A 24494-nucleotide genomic window follows, 5' to 3' on the forward strand; every position below is an offset into this window, starting at 1 on the left:
CCAACTAGTAATTTTATTTTTATATTTTGCACGAAATTGAGTACCAACATTAAATTTATAGTTCCCGTATTTCTTTTAATTTAATTTTAATTACATCAAATTTTTAGAATAATTAATTATTATGAGTGTTAAATCTTGGAAAAAAAATTCTGAATATTTATTTATTGATTATATTGTAAATTACGTTTAATAATCATATATTTTTAAGATTTAAATAATAGTTGGTCTATGGTTGGTATCCATTGTTGGTAACCCTTTTTGGTAACTTTTTAGTTTGCAAGTCTGTCCGATTGTCAACTGTCAAAAATATTAAAGAACTCAAAGGTTGTTGGATGTTTTATCATTGTTTACGTTAATAAAATTATTAACAAAATTAAATCATTAGGAAATGGTGAAGTTATATCTGGATATGCAATTAAATCAAGAATGATTTGCATATTGTCACATTTTGTCTCGGTTTATTAGTAAAGAGAAAGTTTTGGACATTGCGCGGCCATATTGCCTACTTTTCCCAAATTCCTATAATGGAAAACGTACAAGAGGTAACAAAAACAATGCCAATATGTTATAATTTATTTTACATATCTACATAACTGTATAATATAATTTTTACCCAAATTTAAATATGCAGAATCGTCTAACAGATGATGAAGAGGATCTGGAAGCATTACGTTTAGCAGCATTACAATCATTAAAAAAGAAAAATGATGCAACAAATGGGTCTCTCGAACCAGCTTTTCATAGTTCTAGAAGGGAAGATCAGGTCTTGAGACAAGGAAAATCTCATAAAGGATTTACAAATAACAGGAGATATTTTGGAGGTCGTGGACCAAAAAATGTAAGTATTAATCATGCATAATATCTAATTATCTACCTGTACTGTGATTTTTGTTTTGTTTAAAGGGTCACTATCAAGGAAACAATACTAGAGTAAGACAAAATAATTTAATTTCAATTAGAACAGTTGTGGAAGATCAAACAGTTAAAGACTTAGATAATAATTCAACATTAAGCTTACCTCAGGACAGATATACTGGAGGCAAGGAAAAATCTAACAAAACCGATGAATCTTCAAGCAAATTTGATCGATATAATGATACAGATAAATCTGATGAGGAGTCGGAAGAAGAAAATGCTAAAAGTGGGTCAGATAATGACGGTAGCACTCCAAAACTTGAAAGAAATGATAGTCTTGAAGCCATAATGCAGGAGTTAGAAGATGAAATAACAGGAAAATCTAAAAATAAAGATAAGGAAGTGAAGCAGGAGAAAGATAAACAAAAGTCTAAAAAAGGAAATGACTTACCAGTTGTTGAAAATGTAGTAAGTGATGTAAAGCCAACTCCAGAGTTATGTCCTCCTGAAAAGACAGTAGAGGCTCCTAAAGAACCTGTTTTAGAGCCAGTTATAGGTGTGGCGAATCGAAAAGAATCACCAGAGAAAAGTGAACCTCCACCACTTCGAAAAAGGAAGAAAGTTTTCCCGAATAGAAGGGAATTTCAAGGTTACAGACGTCCTAGACGAACTCCTCCCTACCCAGAACCACCTTTTATACCAAATATACCACCGGTTCCTTTTCCTCCAATGTTTAATCCACATTTTAGGCCCCCAAATGTGGCAGTACCCCCTCCACCTGTTCCGTTCTATGAGCGACCTTTATCACCATTGTCGATCAATGCAGATACATTGCAAGCTCAAACTAGAGCTCCCCTTTCACCGAGAAGCGCCGCTTTTGTTTTGGAGAACAGGGCTATCATAGAAAAAAGAAAAAGGTCGACCGAGGCGGTCGTATTCGAGGAGTCCCTCGCCTAGAAGGAGGTCGCCCAATCCCCTGAGAAGGTCGATTTCGCCAAGGCGGAGGTCGAGGTCGCCCAGGAGGAGGTCAAAGAGTCCCAGAAGAAGGTCGTTGAGTCCCAAAGTGAGGCAGTTCAGTCCAAAGGCGAGAGCTTTCAGTCCGAGGCCGAGGGGGTTGTTGAGTCCGCCGCACAGTCCGAAATTGAGGCTGGGCAGTCCAAAGCAGAGGCAGGGCAGTCCAAAGCAGAGGCAGGGTAGTCCAAAACTGAGGCCGGTTAGTCCAAGACGACGGTCAATGTCGCCGAAAAGAAGGGATAAGAAGGGTAAGTTCATTTTTTTTTATGTTTATTAAAAATATGTATGTATTATCATTTAACGTATCTAAATATATATATATATTTTTTTTAATAAATTTAATAATATCAGATTTTGTCACCAATTATTTTTTCCTTTTAGAATTTGTAGATTTTTATTTTGATAATTAATGTTACATTGGTGAATTGTATTCAAGTCCCCACCACAGAATATTTTAGCTTGACAGAAGCGACAGTAAGCACTGGCTCCTTTCAAGCATGTGTGTCCCAAATTTTTGACCTTAATGACACATATTTTGACAATCTCACTTGTACAGGATGTCCCACTTTCGTGTGTTTTATAAGGTTTCTCTTTTGACAGCGTTTAAATTAAAAAAATAATATTACTATTTTAAACTAGGTTGATTTATGTTGAAAAGTTAGATAATGCATTTTTTTATTTTACTTAAAATAAGTATAGAATAATAGCATATTTGTAGAAAGCTCATAATGAGACAAATAAAATAAAAAAATAATGTACAGGGTGTCCCACTAAGAATAGCTCTCGGCTGTATCTCGGAAAGTATTAGCCGTAGGGGCTCCGGAAAAAATATTTATAACTAAAGAGGCTATGAAAAATTGCTTCAAATTATTTTCAAGTTTGTAGAACGACTGCTAGAGGGCGCAACTGCAACAAAAAATATGAAAATGGAGTTTTTACACAATTTTGCCTAGATAAGGTGTACTATAAGTAATAGCTTCATAATCTTCAGTAAATTTTGAATATTTTTTGTTAGAGCCATTTTCCCCTATCTGCTAAAATAAAGTGGTGGGGGAAGGTTAGATCTGTTTTTATTTAAATATGAATTACTCTGGACTGGATGATCGGAATCCAACAAGCTAGGGCTCGTTTAAAAGAGCGTATCTTACTCTATATTGTACCATATAAACAATAATAATAAGCTTTTGAACGCAGACGCTCGGGGGCGTTGTCTTACAATTTAACAAACATTGCACCTTTTTTCAAAAATATTAAATATAATAGTATATGTAATTTTAGGTGATAGTAAAGAGGAGTAAAAGCTTAAAAAGTCAGCGAAAACCGCATCTTGATATCTTCTTTCAAACCGAAGATATTAGCAAAATTATAATAAATACCAAAAAAATAAGCCCTTAATTACTTTATTTTTACAACACGGTATCAGTAGCAAACAGTTAGTTTATTTTAAAATCGACGAAATACCAGAATACCATAATACCAGATCTAATAATTAAGACATTAGTAACAGTGAACAAGTAAATGATGATTCAGTGAAGTCATGGTAGACTTTGGAAAAAAGTTGCTTTTCGCGTAATAGTATAAACGTCAAATTTTTATTACATCAACATTTTGATAGTCTTATCAGCGTTTTTTATCTTTTGATCGCTTTTTCAAAATGCCAACAACTTCAACTATTTCAAATAATAAAGGCATTTTGAAAAAGCAATTAAAAGATAAAAAAACGCTGATAAGACTATCAAAATGTTGATCTAATAACAATTTGACGTTTATACTATTACGTCAAACTTTTTTCCAAAGCCTACCATGACTTCACTGAATCATCGATTCTTGTTCACTGTTATTAATATCTTAATTATTAGATATTAATACCTCGGGTATTATGGTATTCTGGTATTTCGTCGATTTTAAAATAAACTAACTGTTTCTATCTTATTTTTTTGTTAGAATGAGCATAATTAAGAGGGCTACTGATACCGTGTTGTCAAAATAAGGTAATTAAGGGCTTATTTTTTGGTATTTATTATAATTTTGCTAATATCTTCGGTTTGAAAGAAGATATCAAGATGCGGTTTTCGCTGACTTTTTAAGCTTTTACTACTCTTTACTATCAGCTAAAATTACATATACTATTGCATTTAATTGTTTTGAAAAAACGCGCAATGTTTGTTAAATTGTAAGACAACGCCCCCTAGCGTCTAGGTTCAAAAGCTTATTATTATTGTTTATATGGTACAATATAGAGTAAGAAACGCTCTTTTAAACGAGCCCCCGCTTGTTGGATTCTGATTATCCAGTCCAGAGTTATTAATATTTAAATAAAAATAGATCTAACCTCCCCCCACCACTTTATTTTGGTAGATAGGGGAAAATGACTCTAACAAAAAATATTCAAAATTTACTGAAGATTATGAAGCTATTACTTATAGTACACCTTATCTAGGCAAAATTGTATAAAAACTCCATTTTCATATTTTTTGTTGCAGTTGCGCCCCCTAGCGATCGTTCTACAAACTTGAAAATAATTTCCAGTAATTTCTCAAAGCCCCTTTAGTTATAAATATTTTTTTCCGTAAACCATACGGCTAATACTTTCCGAGATACAGCCGAGAGCTATTCTTAGTAGGACACCCGGTACAGGATATCTATTTAAAAAAGTTTGCGTCATATTTCGAAAATGACAGCTTTCGGCGAAAAGTTAGTGCGCCACTGGATTATACGTGAAAAACTCTATGGGACACAGTTTTTATTAGTAGTAGATTATGATATAATATTTGTTGAAAGGAAGTTTGTTGGCAAATCCACTGAGAAAATAAATTTGAACATAAACATAAATTTTACTGTAAAATATATTTGTTTCGCCCTGTATATACCGGGTGTGTCTCAAAGTATCGCCCTGTGTATACCGGGTGCGCCTCAAAAGTGACTCACGGCTATAACTTTTTTATTTTTTTAGATAAATAAAACAAAATTTGTTATGTAAGTATGTGACATAAATTAGGATTTATTAACGTATTCAATTGTTTTTGGTCACTTCCTGTTTCGCCGAAAATGATTACTTTTGATTTTTAAATAGCACCCTCGGTATATTTCTACTTTATTGGATAGAAAATGGCACTCTGAATAGAATGACATATCATGTGTCAACTTTTGACATTTTTGCATATGGTTTATTTAAAATTGTAAAATGCGGTTCATAACGAGAATTTGACTCGAAATACCAAGTGTGTGGTACCAAAATATTCGTAAAAAAATGCCTTCTGTTCCCTTGTTCCATTTAAAAAAAATTGAGATATGATTAAAAACAATTTAGGCATTTTTTAACTGGCTAGGAGAACACACGAAGAACATTAGATGATCAAATCTATTTTTCCAAGGCTCCTTGATTAAATTTAAAACACGATTTTTTTGAAGCAAAAATGTCAAAAGTTGACATATGATATGTCATTTTACTCAGAGTGTCATTTTCTATCGAATAACTTAGAAATATACCGAGGGTTTCGTTAAAAAAAACAAAAGTTGTAGTCATTTTCGGTGAAACAGGAAGTGACCAAAAACAATCGAATACGTCAATCAATCCTAATTTATGTCATATACCACACCAAATGTCGTTTTTTTATATGAAAAATTAAAAAAGTTATAGGGGGGTGGTGGTACTTTCGAGACGCACCCGGTAGAATCTCTTTAAATTCCCATAGAAGCGTGTATCATTTTTTTTCTTTTTATTTCTTTATAGAATCAGATCAGTCATCTAAACAGAAACCTAGTATAAGAGACCGACTCGGCTTGAAAAACCCTCCAAAATCTGACAACAAAGAGTCAGCAGAAAAACCCGAACCCTCTAAAGTCCAAAAGGAAGAAAAAGTCCTCGATCCTGTCTTAGAGGCTCGAAAAAAGAAATTTGAATCTAAGGAAATCAAAGTCAAAGAAGGCGTTATAAGGCTGAAACCCAAGGACGAAGCCAAGCCAGAAAAGAACGAAGAGATCGCGAATGAAGAGATTAAAAAAGAAGATACCGAAAAAGTAACCTCTTCAGAAGTATCTGAAAAGGAAGACGATATTGTCAAAGACCTTGAAGCTCTCTTAAAAGAAGATATTCTCTTGGTTGATGACGCTTTAGAACTGGATCACAAAACCGATCTCCTGTTTTCTGATGAAGAATCAGGCAGTGAAAATGAGGGTAGATTCAAAGTCAAACAACCTAACCTCAAAAAACCCGCCGCTGCGTTGCCGTTTACTAAGTTAGTGAACGGGGAAAAGGAAAAACCGGCAACGGTTAAAAGAAGAAGACTGTCAGACAGGCCATCTTCTCGAGCTTCGCCAGCTGCCCAAAGAAAAATTAAGCTAGTCAGTCCAGAAAGGACGAAAGATTCTAAACGAAGCAGGACGAGCAGGTCGTCTTCCGTGAGGAATCTCTCAGTAAAGAAGGAACGGCATCCTGTGGAAAGGAGGTTTGAAAGAAAGATTGAGATCAAAATTAAAAATCCTTCAAAGTACGAGAAGGAGGACAAAAGCAGGCATGAAAAGAGACAGGAGGAGAAAAAGGAGCAGAAAGTTGAAAGGAAAGTTGAGGTGGAAAATCAGTTGAAGATCGATGAAGATGATGATGATGATTTTGAAACTGAGATTATTATAGAGCATGATGAGGACGAAGTGGAGAATAACGTTAAAGATGACGGTAAGTATACTATTGTTAGATTCACATTTTTACTAAAATACCACTCATTTATTTTTAATTTTATCGACTTTGAAAATTATTTGTCTGATCACAGTTGGGGAAATTTTTCAAGTAAACTGTATATATACAGGGTGGTCCGAACTGTATTCCGGAAACTTCGACAGCATATTCTGCAGATAAAAATAAATAAAAAAGTTCGTATAGATGTATGACCTAAAATGCTTAGTTTCGGAGATACAGGGTGTAGAAGTTTCATTTTTATTTCGATTTTTTCCAAATAATTTATGAAGTAACGTCAATATTTGTATGAAAATTGGTGTCTGGGAGTTTTTTGACATGAGAAATTTGATTTTGATGTCAATATGACTCCTACGTGAAAGAGGGCACCACCTACATATTTTTTAACTGGTTTGAAGAGTAATAACTTCTCGTCCGTACCTGTATAAAACTGCCGAGTAAAAAAATATACATTTACTACGTTTCCTACGTAAAAAAGGTCTTTTGGTAAAAATGGCTATGAGTAATGGTTCTCGAGGTATTTGAAATCGAAATTATCAATACCTTGTAGCATAATTAATAAAATATGTGGAAAATATTAAATATAATACATTAATTTAATATAATGTTAAATTAGGTTTCTGTATGTTAACATTAGGTTTCTTATAAACAAATATATAGATGGCCCTGGTAGTTCAATTTATAAATTTCGCTTTTTTGCAATAATGGAATTCGGATGATCGCCATTTTATTTATACCGCTACAAGTGTTAACAGCCTTTGGTTTTCGACTTATTACCAAATATATTATATTCTTATTATTTTGGGGTATAAACCTGGTGTTAGGTAACAAATTGATTTACAACCCTTAACTCGGTTTCCTATTAATTATAATATATTTTAGAACTTTGTAGAACTTTTCCTAAACCACACTTACAACCATCAGCGTGGAAAATAAAAAAGATAATATTTCCTGCAGTAGTTGTTTTATTGACCAGTCTTCAGAACCTTACGTTACAACCTATAATCATTGACATAAATTAAACATGTTAACTAGATAGTTATTAGACTGAAATCATAAATTTGAAATGTTTTTTGCCAAAAGTTCAACAGAAACTGTTATATCATCATTTTTTCACAGAAAAATTTATGATTATTTTTTTAATTTATGATTATCAGTCAAATACCATGATTCAAAGAAAACAAGATATGATCGATAGCGGCTCCAATTTCGTTCAGTTTGCGCATATCACTTGTGAGGTCATGCGCCATACAAAAAAATATCCATATTGTTCAATTGCCACTAATAAAAAAAAGACCTAAAATTGAGAGGAATTAGGACATAACCTCAAAAGTTATGTCAAATCATTGAGCTTGATATTTGAAAACTATTTTTTATATTTTTATGTGTCATCAGTTTGACGATTTGAAATTGGCGCGCGGAGCTTGCCGACCAATGGTGCCGTTATTACGTGTGACGTAATCACCAACCTGCGCAATATCATAACTTGTTTTTTTTTGTATCATGGTCAAATACCTATCTACTCAACCTGTTTATTTTTTGTCAATAATGACACGTATTGACTATTTCCATTCTAAATATCTTGAGAACGGTTGCCCGTGACGATTTTTACCAAGAGGTATTTTTTACGTAAAAAGTCACGTGAATGTATATTTTTTCACTCAGTAGTTTTATACAGGTACGGACAAAAAGTTATTACTCTTCAAAACAATTAAAACACATATATGTGCCGTCCCCTACAAATAAGTCATATTGACATCAAAATCAATTTTCTCATGTCAAAAAACTTCCAGACACCAATATACATCCAAATATTGACGTTACTTCAGATATTATTTGGAAGAAATCGAAATAAAAATGACACTTCTACACCCTATATCTCCGAAACGAAGCATTTTAGGACATACATTTATACGAACTTTTTTACTTATTTTTATCTGCAGAATATGCTGCCGAAGTTTCCGGAATACAGTTCGGACCACCCTGTATATTTGATATCAATTAAACTTTTAGTTACGTAATCGAGGGCGCAATTTTTAAATTCATTGTTGCCAACCATCGACATATTCGGCGCCAGGCTGACTAACTGGAATTTCAATTTCCTGCTGATGATTCAGGTGGTAGATCTGCTGTAAAAAATGTCATGTGGCCACATTGTCATTCGTTTTGACACTTTAGCATTGTATTACTAATCAGTGTTAAAGCTAAATTACGTTTTTTGTTTAGTTAATTTGGCATTTTAGTGTTTTTTTTTTCATTTTTTGAAGATTTGAGGACGCAGTTAAGCAAAAAAAGAGCAGAAAAATTAAGCAAACACACAAAAGGCGAGGCCGTCCCATCCAGATTGTTGCAAAGCGCTCTCCAGAATGCCCTACCGCTAAAAAAGTCTAAGAAACCAAAATCACAAGAACTATCTTCCAGTGGTGAGTTACTATATTTTTTTTTTGCAGATTTAGTTTTTAGTTATCATTTAATATACTGGCCTTATTATTCTAAAACTGGTGGTCTGTATTTTCACGCGTAAGATAAAGATAATGACCAATTGTTAGATATAGACACAAAGAAATGTGGAGTTGTCGGTTCCTATTTGTTGTAGGCATGGATAAAGAAATAAAATTGAATTAAGCTGGACTAGTAGGATTTTTAATTTAATTTACAGGATGTAAACGTTTTGAAATTCTTGATAGGAAATCCGGCAATACCGTATGGAATGAATATATTCGCTCACTTTTTTTCTCTTTTTAACATGTTTCGTTTTTTTAGGGTTCCGTACCTAAAGGGTAAAAACGGGAACCCTATTACTAAGACTTCGCTGTCCGTCCGTCCGTCTGTCACAAAGGTCTATCTTATGAACCGTTATAGCTAGACAGTTGAAATTTTTACAGATAATGTATCTATGTTGCCGCTATAAGAACAAATACTAAAAACTGAATTAAATAAATGTTTATAAATAAAAAGTACTTTCACTAAACATTATCTTTTAAGTAAGAATTTGACATAGAATCCTTCAAGTTAAGAGAGAATCCTTTAAGTTAGAATCCTTTAAGTTAATTCGCAGTACAATTAATACCATCAAAAATAAATCCTCTTCTGGGACCGACGGGCTAACTTTAAAAATGTTTTCGAATCTGCCAGAAAGCACTCTGAATCACCTAACAACTTTAATAAACATGTCGTTCCAAAATGGTATTTTTCCAAAATGTCTTAAGACGGCAATAATCATTCCACTGCACAAAGGAGGAGACAAAGATGAAGCTTCTAACTATCGCCCAATTGCACTCCTTCCAACGCTATCTAAGATCATAGAAAGGTTGGTTAAAAAAAGCAGGCTGGTATCTTTTCTGTTTAAGTACAAAATACTTACTGAATATCAATTTGGATTTCTAAGCAACAAGTCCACAAATGACGCTATGTTTTCCCTCCTTAATAAAGTTTACTCCAGCCTAAACAACCATCATTCTACAGCAACAATTTTCTGTGATTTTTCTAAGGCGTTCGATTGTGTAAATCATAAGATCCTAATTAATAAACTGCAGCACTATGGGTTCAGGGGATCATCTCTCGAATGGTTTAAGTCGTATCTGAGCAACAGAAGTCAACTTGTGAGGGTGGATACCACGTTGTCTTCTAGCAAGCCAATAGAATGTGGAGTACCACAAGGCTCAGTACTAGGCCCTATTTTGTTTCTTCTTTTTATTAACGACATTGCTAACATAAACATCAGTGGCAAATATGTCTTTTTGCGGACGACACTAGCTTCACTTGGAGCAACAAGGACATCGCGGCACTTCTTAGGATTATATCAAATGACTTAATCACCATTAAATCTTGGTGCGATTCGAACCTCCTGAGTCTCAACATTTCTAAAACTAAGGCTTTGTCGTATAAAAACTCGTTGCAGCCTTTTGTACTTGACAACACCACCATTGACGTCGTAAAATCCGTAAAATTCTTAGGGCTTGTTGTGGACAATTCTCTGAAATGGGACATACATATCGAAGCTTTGTCGAAAAAATTGAGCTCTGCCTGTTTTGCATTAAGGTCTGTTTCTAAGGAGCTTAACTTGTCAGTGGCTAGAACTGTTTATTATGCACTTTTTGAGTCGCACCTCAGGTATGCCCTTCCATTCTGGGGTACGTGTTGTGCGGCTCAATTTGACCACATTTTCAAGCTCCAGAAGAGAGCTGTTCGATATTCACTGGGACTAAACAGCAGAACTCATTGCCGGGGCTTTTTTAGAGAATTGAAAATATTGACTCTTCCTTCCTTATTTATATTTGAATCCGTTTGCCTAATACGTAAACATGTATCAGCTTCTCAAGAAAGGCCGTCTCACACTTATCCACTCAGGAACGCGGAGCAAGATCTTTATCTACCTAGCCCACGCTCAGAGCTACTTAAAAGTTCAATATTATACAACTCGAAAAAAATGCACAATCACCTGCCATTTGAAATCAAATCCATAACATCATTTTTTCCATTTCGCAAAGCATTGAACTCTTATTTACTAGACAAGGCTTTCTACGCCGTAAATGAATTATATTTGAATTGAAAATCGAATTTGATCTTGAAAACACTGGTCTAATGTTTGCTATTGCTATATTTACTAATGGCATCGAAATTAATTTATTTAGAGGTCATTGATATTTTGCTATAAACTGGCTAAATATTTTTGAATATTATTTTAATTTTTTTTGTTCTTTGACATTGTAAACATTTATATATGTTTATTTTAACAATAAGACTGACAATATTATTTGTATAATGTTTTGTATTATCTTTTGTTTGTTTGTTTGTGTACCTTGTTTTTTTTTACTTTGTTTGTTAGTTTACCTTTGTCCACAAATTGAAAAATTTTTTGACAATAAAGGTATTTATTTATTTATTTATTTAAGTCCTCGGTGGCCGCGTGGTTAAAGCGGTAGGACTATGCTGTTATGACGTTGGAGCCGTAGTAAGGCAGGTTCGAATCCTAGTCAAGGCGACTTTTTTTTAATCGTTTTTTTTTAATTTTTACATATTTATTTTTACTTTTTACATATTTATTATTGATTAATACAATTTTTAGTAATGTGTTTCTTCATTTTTTTTTAATTACTTATACGCGCATTCAAAATTTCAGCTAAATCGGAAAAAAAGTTTATAATAATTTAGTCTCTAATGTTGTATAGATAATGAATGGTACGGAACCCTTCGTGCGAACGGTACTTCGTGGTACGGAACCCTTCAACTTGACCAATTTTTCTATTATGATATATCTCCATCATTATCATAAAACATTAAAATCTCACCACTAATTTAGTATGACAAGGCCTAATGTAGTTTTTTAATTTGATGAGTTCATTTTTATATTTTATTTTACTTATAATTTGATCAGTATTTGCGTTCCAAATTGCGTTTGGGTTCTAAGTAGTATTCTTCGAATATAAAATAAAAGTATGATATATTTTATTTAGAGTTGGAAAGTATCAAAACTTTGTTTACTGCTGATTTTATCGCAAGTAGACTGCATTTAACTGTAAAGTCGGAGCGACAAGTGAGACTATGTAAAAACGAATGTATCCAATTTGGGTTTAAAAGGCCTACCTCAGGTATAATTTGGGTTCTCATTTATTGCTTTCTTTTTTTTCTATTCTATTTTTTTTTGTATTTTTTTGTTAAATTACTTGGATGTTTCTAGGTGTATTTTTTTATAGAATGCATCAAAAATATTCCATGCAGATATTCGAAAGTGTGAACAAAAAAATTAGTTTATTGGTTTATTTACTTTCACAAAGGTTATACAGTATGTCCAACGATTTTAGATATACAGGATGGCGCCTCTAATAAGACACAGCCTCTCCAAGGAAAATTCCAATTTGTATTAGGATAAAAGTTTGGGTGTATATATAGGTTTATTTGAACTATTTTTTAAAAATAATTATTTTAAAAATATTTATAATGCACTGCGGATATTCAGAAATAGATTGTATTTTTTTTAATTGGTTTTTGAAATACAAGGAAGAACATTACTTCCAGTGTTATTAAAGATTTTTTTGTTGAAAATGTTTGCCGTTGTTTTTGACATTTATTTAGCATTTTCAAAACATAAAGTAAGATTTTAAACATAAATAAATGATACTAAATTAGAATTTACTCTGTATAGCATGCTAAACAATTAAAACAACCATTGTATGATAAATAGAATTTTATCCAAAAAAATCCTTATGGGTTTTTCGCCACTGCACTGCAAGAAAAAACTACAAAATAAAATAGTTATTTTTTGTAAACACTTCTGGCGTTAAACCTAAACGGACGCTGCTTGTCAAAAGTTGTGTTTACAGTAATAAAAATTTTCCTAACAAAGAAAAAAATGCTTAACGTTTCGGAAAGTTTTCTCTTTCCGTCGTCGGAAGCAAAAAAATATAAAGAATCAAGAAAAAAACTATTTAAAATATTTAAATTGAACTATTCGAGAACGCTTTACTTTTTAAAACAGATACGTCTACAAGAAATCGTTGACGTTCTGTTAAAATGACATTATATTAAGTTAAACTTCAAAATCAACAATTACTACCTGATAATTACTTAATAAGGTAAAACCAAAAAGCCCAAACTTTCTGTATGATTATTTTTAAATTTCACGTATGTTATGTTTATTTATGTAATGTTCTTTAAAATCAAAGAAGCGTGCCATACATTACTAACATTTACAGATGCATGAGCAATACATTTATTTTATTAGATTGAATTAAAAAAGCCTCTTTTATTTTTCTTTTAGAGGCTATCGCTTCTTTCATTATAATTTTGGCGTTATTAAAATTTATTCTGTGCCCTGTGTCCCATGAATGCTGACAAATCTTAGATTTGTGAAAATCTCCCTTTCTTAAATAATCTTTATGTTCTTTAATTCTAACATTTAAGGGTCTAGATGTTTCACCAATGTAAAATTTATCGCATTCGCAGGGTATTTGGTATATTACATTTTTTGTTTGTTGTTCTGTATTCATTGGTTTAGTATGTGATAAAATTGATCTAAGTGTATTTTGTGTTTTGAAAGATGTTTGTGTGTTATATTGTTTTCCTATCCTTCTTATTTTTTCCGAAACGCCTCGTATGTATGGAATTGTAAGTTGTATATATTTATATTATTGTTGTATTATTTTTTTTTCCTTGGAGTGCCTGTGTTTTTTATTGTTTAATGGCACTTACTGCCAGTTGGCTTTGAGCCAGTTGTAATTTATTTTATTTTATGTTCTGTCCTTTTTTAATCTTTCTATAATTTTATTAGTGTTAATTTCCTTTTTTTTTGATAAGTTTTATGTCAATTTTTATCATAGAGATTCGTCGCCAAAATTATCATGGATTCATTGCCCTACCGCCTTAGACGCCGGTTTTTTTTCGGTACGCGGTATATGTAAATTATTTAATAATAATGCTGAAATATGTATTTTTTTGTCCTTGTGGAAAAACGCAACTGATTTTAGAAATAGTTAATAATAGGCAATTTGTACACATATAATAATAATAACAAGTAATTTGCTTTCAAATCATACTTACTATATCGTATCCTCACATAGTTTTATATAAAATTGCATTTATTGTTATTCAGAAACAAACGGTAATTTGTTGATTATTAAAAACGAGTCAGTATGATACAAAAATGCTATTTCCTATGTCCAATGGACTCAAGTTTGTCAGTGGCTATCTGACCTGTAAACAAATTTTCATCAACAATAAAAATAAGTTTTAAGGGTTATACGGGGTGGGTCTCAAAAGTGGCTCACCCCTATAACTTTTTTATTTTTTCAGATAAAAAATCGAGATTTGGTATATTATTATATGACATAAATTAGGATTGATTGACGTATTCATTTGTTTCTGGTCACTTCCTGTTTCACCGGAAATGACTACAACTTTTGATTTTTAAATGGCTCCCTCGGTATTTTTTTTCTTTATTCGATAGAAAATGACATTCTGAATAGAATCACATATGATATGTCAACTTTTGACATTTTCGCCTAATAAAAAATTGTATTTTAAAATTCAATCTAGAGTGCCATGGCTGTGTTAAAAACATTAATTCTTAGTCAAGGAGCCTTGGAAAAATAGATTTGATCGTCTAATGTTTTAGTGTATTGTCCTGGCCAGTTAGAAAATGGTCAAATCGTATTTTTAATTATATCTCATTTTTTTTCAAATGGAACGAGGGTGGCTCATTAGCATATTTGGAAAAAGCATTTTTTTTCGAATAATTTGATACCACACACTTGGTATTTCGAGTCAAATTTTCGTTACGAACCGCAAATTATAATTTGAAATAAACCATATGCGAAAATGTCAAAAGTTGACATATTATATGACATTCTATTCAGAACGTCATTTTATGTCGAATGAAGTAAAAAAATACCAAGGGTGCCCTTTAAAAATCAAAAGTTGTAGTAATTTCCGGTGAAACAGGAAGCGACCGAAAACAATTGAATATGTCAATCAATCCTAATTTATGTCATATACTAACATACCAAATCCCGTTTTTTTAACTGATAAAATAAAAAAGTTAAAGGGGTGAGCCACTTTTGAGACGCCCCCGGTATAAAGTCTGTCCAGCGAATCAGGGAAGAATTCGACAGACGACATCCAAAAAATGACAGAAAATATAATTTACCTTTGAATAAAATGACTGTTATGTTGGACAGACTTTATTCTCCTCTTCCTTCGTCTAATTAAAAAACCAAAAAAAATTTTGGTCCAAACCCACTATCATTTTACAAAAAATATGTTTTTTCTAGTTTTCTGTTCTGAGCTCTTAAGCTCCATCTACACATAACGTTTTACCTGCCAGTCTTAATGTTCAGTCAAATCGTATCAAGTAAAAGCTTGCGCGTAGACGAATGATTATACAGGGTGTCAAAAAGTAGTATATCTAACTTTGCTGGTTGATTCTACAGATAAAAATAAGACAAAAAATTCCTATGAGCGTATAGCCTAAAATGCCGTCCAAAGAAGTTACAGCCCTCGAAGGGGTAAATAAAAATAATATATTTTATTTATTTTAGAGAACATCGAAAACCGTTTTTCTTGAAACTTAGTACTCTTATACACATTTTAATGCCAAAGCACTTGGTGATGTGTAAAATTCCGTAACAGCCCTGGAAGGGTACTTCCCATTAAAAAATTAAAATATAAAAAATGTTCAGAAATGAATGGAGATTTTGAAAGTAATTTTTATTTTAAGAGGAGTCAGTGGTGTACCACTTTTTTCTCCAAAAATATTCAATGTAAAACCCGTATGGACGGTATTGGTTGAAATAAATAAAATTCTTTGTATACCAAAAAAGGTACTCTGATGCATAGAAGACGTGTATCATGTTTCATATATCTGTAATAAAATCAGAGTTATTATGAAAAAACGTTTTTTTTTTAGAAAAATTTAGCACCCTGTATCTCAGACATTAAGACGTTTAGGAAATACATTCATATAAAGTTTTTCTCTGAGAATAAGTCCACGAATCCACGCCCTTAAATATTAGCATGTCATTAAGAAACACCGTGTATATGATTAATATTTTGTTCACATTATCGAATATCTACTATAGTATTTGTATATCAAAATAACTAATGCTCATTATGTTTTAATTTGGGACAGAAGCGAAATTACCGATACACTTGAGGCTGGGCACTTGTGGTTTGGAAACGTTCAGTAAGCCGAAACGGAAATCGAGGAAAAGGAAGAACGGCGAGACCGAAGGCCAGGTATTTTGTATTTTGTTGTGTTCCTCCTATATTTAGAATAACGTATAATGTAAAAGTGTAATGTAGTTATCTGTACACCTACAACGTTTGGGTAAGTTTACTCCAATCCCTATTTAGTTTTTTCCAACGTAGTAATAGTACGAGAGCTAGCAACGTCGGAAAAACAAGTATTTTAAGACGTCTGGCTCTTTGATATATCTTTTACTATGCTCTCTAGAACAGCATGCGGCCCGTCCGGCTGCCGGTAAACGTTGCGTTCCCTACTGCGCATTGAAAGAATATTCTATATTTTTATTAGTCCTTTAAATTCTAGTATTGAACATAAATCGAACATGTCTCCATAGTTCGAATCCGGGTCAGGGCAAAGACTTTTTTATTTTATTTTCGTTTATATTCTGATAGTAAAGTATTAAATATTTGTTTTTTTTGAATCACCAGAATTATTTAATACTTTACTATCAGAATATAAACGAAAATAAAATAAAAAAGTCTTTGACCTGACCCGGATTCGAACTCTGAATCATCGGTTCGTGGTCGGAAACTCTACGCACTGCGCTATGGAGACATGTTCGATTTATACTCAATACTAGAATTTATAGGACTAAATTAATAAAAATATAGGATGTTCTTCCGATGCGCAGTAGTGAACGCAACGGGTATCGGCAGCCAGGCGGGCCGCATTCTGTTCCAGAGAGCATAGTAAAAGATATATCAAAGGACCAGACGTCTTAAAATACTTTCTCGAAAACGTTGCTAGCTTTTAGACTATAAGTAGCGATCTAGAAGGTGTACCCAAAGGTGTAACGTCAGATATTCAGGCTCTTTAAGAGAGTTAAATCAGTAAATCATAATTAAATGAATAGATTTTTTGACAGTATTGTTGGTACTATTAATACGAAGTTCATTCAGGAGGTGGGATAGTATTATAAACACAAACTGGGTTCCTTTTTTATTCTAAATTTTCTTTATATTTTTTTTGTGCCCTGTAAAAGTTAATTCCCATGTGCATACTACAAACCGATCTAAACCAAATATCAAAATTGCAATTATAAATCATAATTGTCATAAACCAATCCGCCGATTCTTGAGATGGGTCAAAAAAATCGACTATTTCTTTTTCACTTTATACTCTGAAAAAAAGGTTGGTAGACACCAAGAACAGTTAACTAACCTAATAGGACTGCTCATTCATCCGAAAGTGTCTGCCAGGTGCATGCGAAAACTCCTCGCTTTGTGACGTCATTGTAGTCCTTGTCATAATAGTGTGTGTATTATTGGTTGCCGTATGCAAAACATTCAGTATTTATTTATTTAAACACCTTATATATGTATGCAGTATAGAAAATTAACTGTATAAATGATATTAAATACTCGGATAATGCATTTTTAAGAACAGCAGTTCCCAGCATCACCTTTTGCAGGCATTTTTTTAGAGTACTTCGATAGTTTGCTTTAAAATAATTAATAAACAATATCATAGGCACTAAATAAGCCCTTAGTCACAATCCACAACACAAAATGAACGTATTTATACACTCTATAGCTCTAAAAACTTTAAAAACACCTTTTTCACATTTAAAATCGACAAAATAATTAACTCAACATTTCATTTCCTAACCAAACCAAATCTTAGGCAACCAATAATACAGATTATCATGACAAGGACTACAATGACGTCACAACTGTCAGCTAAAGCGCGGGAAGAGGCGAACGTACGTCTTATGAGGATGAGCAATCCTGTTAGTTTACCGTTCTTGGGTAGACACCTCAAAAATTCTTTCCAAGTATGAGCTCTTAATTTTAATAGGTCCGCCGCCTTTCAGTTTTCTATTTTTTCCTTATTATTAGAAAGAAAAATTCATATCTCGGTATCTATATTTGGAAAAAATATCCCATATATTTGTAGGGAATTGAATTCTCTACAAAAAAGGTCTCTTGCATTTTTTCTGTAAACCTCACCGTTCGAAAGTTATTAAAGTTCGAAAATTATTTTTTTTTCTTATGAATTTTATAACCGTTAAGAAAAAATCATTGTGATACGCGCAATTCAACTCATGGTTTTGTAGGAAATTCACTGCTCTATCAAAACGGTTTCTTATAACTAGTCGATTAAATTAACCGTTTAAAAGATATTCGTCGTCAAAAAAATAAAGTTCTATATTTGTGGGGCACAAACCTGGGACCTCTCGATCCCGACGCGACGCGACGACCTTACCAATGGAGCCACAGCTGCTTTCGAGGGAAGGCTATAGCTAGGCATTACTTAGTTCTGCCGTTCATAACGTAATAATAAGAAGTACCATCTGACAACAGCGCTAAAATTTCCAATGGTTTATACGTCATCCACACCGCTGTGATACCGTGCTTGTCTAGAAGTAGGCTCCTGACCCTTACTAGAGGAGGTGGTAGAATGTAGAATGAGTGAGAGGGCGGGTTAAACACTGCGGCCTTAAAAATCTATTGTGTCCCCCTTCCTTGAGTTATAACTCATCACACAGTCTATAACCCATTATACACTTTCCTGTTGTAGGGGGGACAGGGTATTTCCCATCCTCCTCTGAGAACAGATGTTTTTCCACCGAGGGTACACACCCTTCCACGGTTGGAGTTTAGGGCTCTCCGTGCCCTTCACAGTCGTGGAGCTTAGTTCCCTTTGGGAGTGTTTCCTTGGAACTTGCATTTATAACTGTGTTTTTATCACTGTGCCATCTATGAATGAACTTTCTTACAAGTTAGACCAACTTTTTGAAAATCATTGACACTTATTTTTTTCCAAAAGAGCATTAGGTACTTTTCTTCAAGAAAATATTCTTTAAGAATTATTCTGTTTTGATCAGAGAATAAGTATATCAAAAATTTATATTAATATGTTTACCAAACATTTAGCTCAAACATGTTTTTTCTTGATTGTTTCACTATATTTGTTTCACTATGAAGTGAAAATATCTATTTACAAATTCATTTGAACAATAAAAATTTAACTGTTATGGTAGCTTTATATATACAAGGAAATATAAAAAATGCACAATAGCAACTATATACAAGGTGTCTTATAAAATGTTGCACTCTACAGGGATCTCGCAAACCTGAAGAGACAAAGATGATTAAATTAGAGAAAAGTTCCAGCTTGTCCACAGATTAGGTATACTATATGTATACAGATAAAAATCTTATTCGTGGTACCCTAATTCGTGGTACGAAAATTGTTTTTTATGACGATGTGCAAACGAGTAAAATTTCCTGTGCGCAAAAATAAACTTGCGTAAAATAATAATAAACAGCGTAATAGAGAGATATCGCTAAGCCGAATAGCGTGCATGAACGTTAATAAGGCCAGGTGTTATTTCTTTTACGTGAGGTGGTATTAACTCTCTTCATTTATAGTTATCGGATCGTTATAGTTGTTCGCGTCGCGTCCGCTATTTAAACTTAACCTAACTTTGAATTTAAAACTTTAAAATTGTTTTGTTTACTAAGTATTTTAAAACTAAAGGGCTAAAGTGCTTATTTCCAATGCTTTATTGTTCTACGTCTCCCAGTGGGCTTAGGGCAACAAGCAACAAATTCTCTTAGAAGTCGTCATCAGCTGTAAACGTAAGCCTCTTTATAGGTTCTTTAATATTGTCATCAGCTGTAAACGTAAGCCTCTTTATAGGTTCTTTAATATTGGAAGAGGTGGAATCCATATTTTGGGCCATATTTATTTAATTAAAACTAATCCCAGCTACTTAAATATCGAATTACCTAATAAAACTAAAGTAATAATTCAAAACAATTCAAACATAACCTAAAATAAAAGATCTGGCCGGCCGGCCCCGGTTGTCAAATACCCACACATGCCCATTTAAGCAATTTTTAAACGTTATTTAGAAATAGCGCTTGGTGTAATTGATCCGCAAATTACGTCAGGCGGTAGCGTTATTAGCGGGTGTTGCGTTAAAAATTGACTCGCGCATATCGTAACCATGATAAGGTACGCGTAAATACTGCATGACGCTATTCGGTTTTCTGATATCTCTCTAATAACTGTGCCGGTCAGGCGCTGTGCACGATTTTAGAGGGCCTAAGTGGGCGTGCTATGTGCGCAAACTAGTAACCTAACTAGTGCCCGATTCCGAAAATTGGAACCACGAAAAACAATAAAGAAAAAACAAAGATTATAATCTGTATAATCTGTGGCTTGTCGAACCCTACAACGTTATGTTTCTAAATTTAAAAAAAAATCAGTTACTTCGGAAGATATTTGTAAAGAACCGAATTTTGCTATTTTTTTCTGGTTTAATTTAAAAAGATATGATAATGCAAATTGTCCATTCCCATTACCACATTTCCTGTTCTACAGGTTGATGTTATTAAATTGTCAATACGACGTTTCGTTTCCGAGATAGCATCATCAACTGTGTTTTTTAAAATACGGACCTGGATTTTTTTTAATCTTTCCGTCTTTGTATGGTCTTCTCGTTTAAGAGATCCCTGTAGTGTGCATTTTTATATGGGACACTGTGTATTTAATGTAATGATTTATATTTTATTATAGTACCTGATAATTTTTTTTTACGCAATATTATCTCGCGTGTAAAAATTATTACTCTTCTTTAAGTTTTCTAATAATTTATTTATACACTCAAATAATAGTTTGTCTGTAGTATTAAATGTATTTTTTATTACATTTTGTATGGTACAAAAGTAGATTCATCTGTGATAATAGAAAATAGACTGTGATTTCAGAAATCAAATATATACACCTTTTTAAAAAATATAAATGTCGCTGATGCTATTTTTTTCTTTAATTTTTATAGTAGATTATGTTATTTATAACATGGCTGTGATTTATCAAACCGATATTAAATTTTAATTTTAGAGATTATTTATTAAAAATAGGAAAAAAACTGTTGATAATATTTTTATTTTTTCAGTTCATAGCTGTAATTTATCAAACAATATGAAAAAATAATTCTATATTTTATTTATTAAATATAAGCATTTCAATTTACTGGTACGAATGTACCATCATCGAGGATTAACATTGTTGGAAATAAATGTAATTGTTTTTTTATCCCTTTTTAAATATGTTTATTTGTAGGTGCAGCAAAAGATTGTAGATTAAAAAAGAATACTATTTTTCTAAAAAAATATTTATATTGTAACAACCATATCGTGATTTTGTAATGTATGCATTTTTTACAAAGCCATTAAACTATTCTGAATTATTTTAGTACTAAGAAATGCATATATGTATGTTTTTAACCCTAGTTTGTAAGAACTCTAATTATTTTATTTTCAGTCATTTTATTAATTTAGATGATATTGTGATATTTTCAAGAAAATTTTATAAGTTTGTTTTACTAGTCGGCGAATAGAGTCAGCAGATATGAAGAATAATTGTACTTGTTTCACACACCACGCGTGATTTTTGTCATTTTCTGTCTGTTTAGACAGTTTTTTTTTACTTTTGCTGTTCAAATCTGTAGTCTGTAAAACGGAACTGTCAAATATGGGAGTTCATGATGTCGATTCCATTTGTAATGCATGAATACATTAGAGTTGCCAAATGTCCTCTATTTTAGAGGACAGTCCTCTTTTTGATCTTACTGTCCTCTTTTCTCTCACGTATTGAAAAAGTCCTCTTTTTTACATACCAAACTCAAAATCTAAAAAATATTCGTCTATTGCCACAATGCTTTAAAAAGTTCTTAATAAAAGAAAATGAAGAAATATTTATGTACAAGAAATATTTGTGGAATCGATAAACATGTTAACTATTTTATGTTTACTTACTGTTGGCTTATGTTCTGAAAAAAAGTTTTGTTGAAAATAGTTTCTTTTATTTTAACAAGTTTTGAGTATAAATATTTTTAAGAAAGTAGAATGTAGAATGAGTAAGAGGGGGATTAATCACTGCGACCTTAAAGATCTATTGTGTGTGCCCCCCTTCCTTGAGTCATCACACAGTCTATACCCATCATACCCCTGTTGTAGAGGGGACAGGGTATTTCCCATCCTCCTCTGACAACAGTTCTTCCTCCGAGGGTACACACCCTTCCACGGTTGGAGTTTGGCTCTCCGTGCCGCCTTTCACAGTCGAGGAGCTTGCCTTCGGCTGAGGAACCCGTGAGGTGGAGACCGGGGGATCTGTCTCCATTTTTTCCACCTCTTTAACTTGGTCTCTCCTTGGACCTCATACCGGTGTTGTCCCGTATCTATAATAGAGGATATGTCCCTCTTTGTCTATAGCCTACTTGGGTTTGAGGTCAATTCCTATTATGAGGACCTGACCATGACTCTCCTCCCTCGAGTTGATGACTCGCCAACTCGATGTCCTTACATTGAAGTTCTGACCCTAGATAAGGCTCACCAGGCAGGTGGTGTCTTTCCCCTTGCTCCTCGGCAAAAAGACCGCTGGAGAAGGTGGTAGCTTGTGTGCCACTTGTGGAGGATGATCCCAAGCAAGTGTCAGCCGCCCCTCTAGTAAGTAAGAAAGACCATCAATTGCATACCGTTGTCATAACTTTTTGGTAAATTCTAGATATTTGGGCGATGTTTCAAAAAATGTTTCACCTTACCTCTTTTTTACCCTTTCGTCCTTTATTTTTTATTTTGAAAGTTGGCAACCCTAGAATACATAGATAGCGTCATACTCTTTCCTTAATGTTTTTATTCAAAGGTTAGGTCGTCACCCTCGAGAATTACTGTCCTCCATTCACGCAGGTGTGCAGCTCTGAACTGTTCAAGAATGCGATACTCTCACTCCATTTAATTGAGTCATAAAGTTCAGAACTGTTCCGCGCCATATGGAGACACAGCTCCTTTCAGAACCGTTCTCGAGTAGCCCAGGGCGTAAGCTCTGGAACTTGAAATTCGCGAATGGAGAACAGCAATTCAGTTGTGCACCTCTGAACTGTTCAAGAACGCGACACTCTCACTCCATTCAATTGAGTCACAAAGTTCAGAACTGTTCCGCGCCATATGGAGGCACCAGGCTATCGCGCACAGCTCCTTTCAGAACCGTTCTCGAGTAGCCCAGGGCGTAAGCTCTGGAACTTTAAATTTGCGAATGGAGAACAGCAATTCAGTTGTGCAGTTCTGAACTGTTCAAGAACGCGACACTCTCACTCCATTCAATTGAGTCACAAAGTTCAGAACTGTTCCGCGCCATATGGAGGCACCAGGCTATCGCGCACAGCTCCTTTCAGAACCGTTCTCGAGTAGCCCAGGGCGTAAGCTCTGGAACTTGAAATTCGCGAATGGAGGACAGCAATTCAGTTGTGCAGCTCTGAACTGTTCAAGAACGCGACACTCTCACTCCATTCAATTGAGTCACAAAGTTCAGAACTGTTCCGCGCCATATGGAGGCACCAGGCTATCGCACACAGCTCCTTTCAGAACCGTTCCCGAGTAGCCCAGGGCGTAAAGCTCTGGAACTTGAAATTCGCGAATGGAGGACAGCAAATTAGAAGGTCTGATTTTCACGTGATGTCAGACCTCACTCTGTCTAACTAAAATAATAAGTAACACTCGGTAATCTCGAATTATTTCTTCAATCTGCTGATTCTATCGCTAGCTTTCTAAATCGCTTGTTAAAGTTTACTTAGATTTTAAGGCATCTAGTTTAGATCTAGTGAGAAAGTCGAGTTTGGCAAGAAAATATTTAACAAAAATCATTATTTATGGTCATATAGGTGTAGAGAAAAGAAAAAATCGACAAGAGACAAACAAGACCCGCCGAAAATTCGGGATTAACGACCTGGATATGTGGCAAAAAACAGACTTTTAATTATCGTTTTAAAGTGACATTGTTTCTTTTATTTTTTTTTAATTAATTTCTAATCAATTAGGAGAATCTGTGTTATGATTTATTTTGCTTATCGAATTATTAAATTAGCTTTCGATTGTTGTAATCTAGTACTCTTTCGTTTTTAAGACAAAGGCAGTGTAATTTTCTCTATTAAATATTTATTTAAGTACAAATCTTTATACACTAAGATTAAACTATATTATTATTCTACTTTATATTTAATTTGTACATATATATTATGTATATATTGTTGATATACAGGAAAAGACTTTTTATTTTTTAATAAATGCCCTCCCAGTGATATGAATGCATGTGTTTTATTTATTTCACCAAAAATAGCCCTTTTAGCGTTTTTTTAATTAACTATTTTGATAACAAAATTTCAATGAGTTCTCGAAATTAAGC

At 33.3% G+C, this 24494-nt stretch overlaps 1 protein-coding gene across 1 annotated transcript; it reads left to right on the forward strand.

Annotated features, from left to right (window-relative positions):
* Nucleotides 1-293: 293 nt before the first annotated feature.
* LOC115878212 (serine/arginine repetitive matrix protein 2-like) lies at nucleotides 294-24393 on the forward strand. The gene is given in 8 exon segments (XM_030894629.1): nucleotides 294-542; nucleotides 632-838; nucleotides 904-1776; nucleotides 1778-2117; nucleotides 5603-6544; nucleotides 8830-8985; nucleotides 16188-16294; nucleotides 23974-24393. Coding segments are annotated over 8 exon segments (2649 nt in total). The 5' UTR covers nucleotides 294-524; the 3' UTR covers nucleotides 23980-24393.
* Nucleotides 24394-24494: the final 101 nt, after the last annotated feature.

The sequence above is a fragment of the Sitophilus oryzae genome, unplaced genomic scaffold (assembly GCF_002938485.1).
Source record: "Sitophilus oryzae breed Bouriz unplaced genomic scaffold, Soryzae_2.0 scaffold_1502_pilon_pilon, whole genome shotgun sequence".
In the NCBI taxonomy this organism is placed as follows: domain Eukaryota; kingdom Metazoa; phylum Arthropoda; class Insecta; order Coleoptera; family Curculionidae; genus Sitophilus; species Sitophilus oryzae.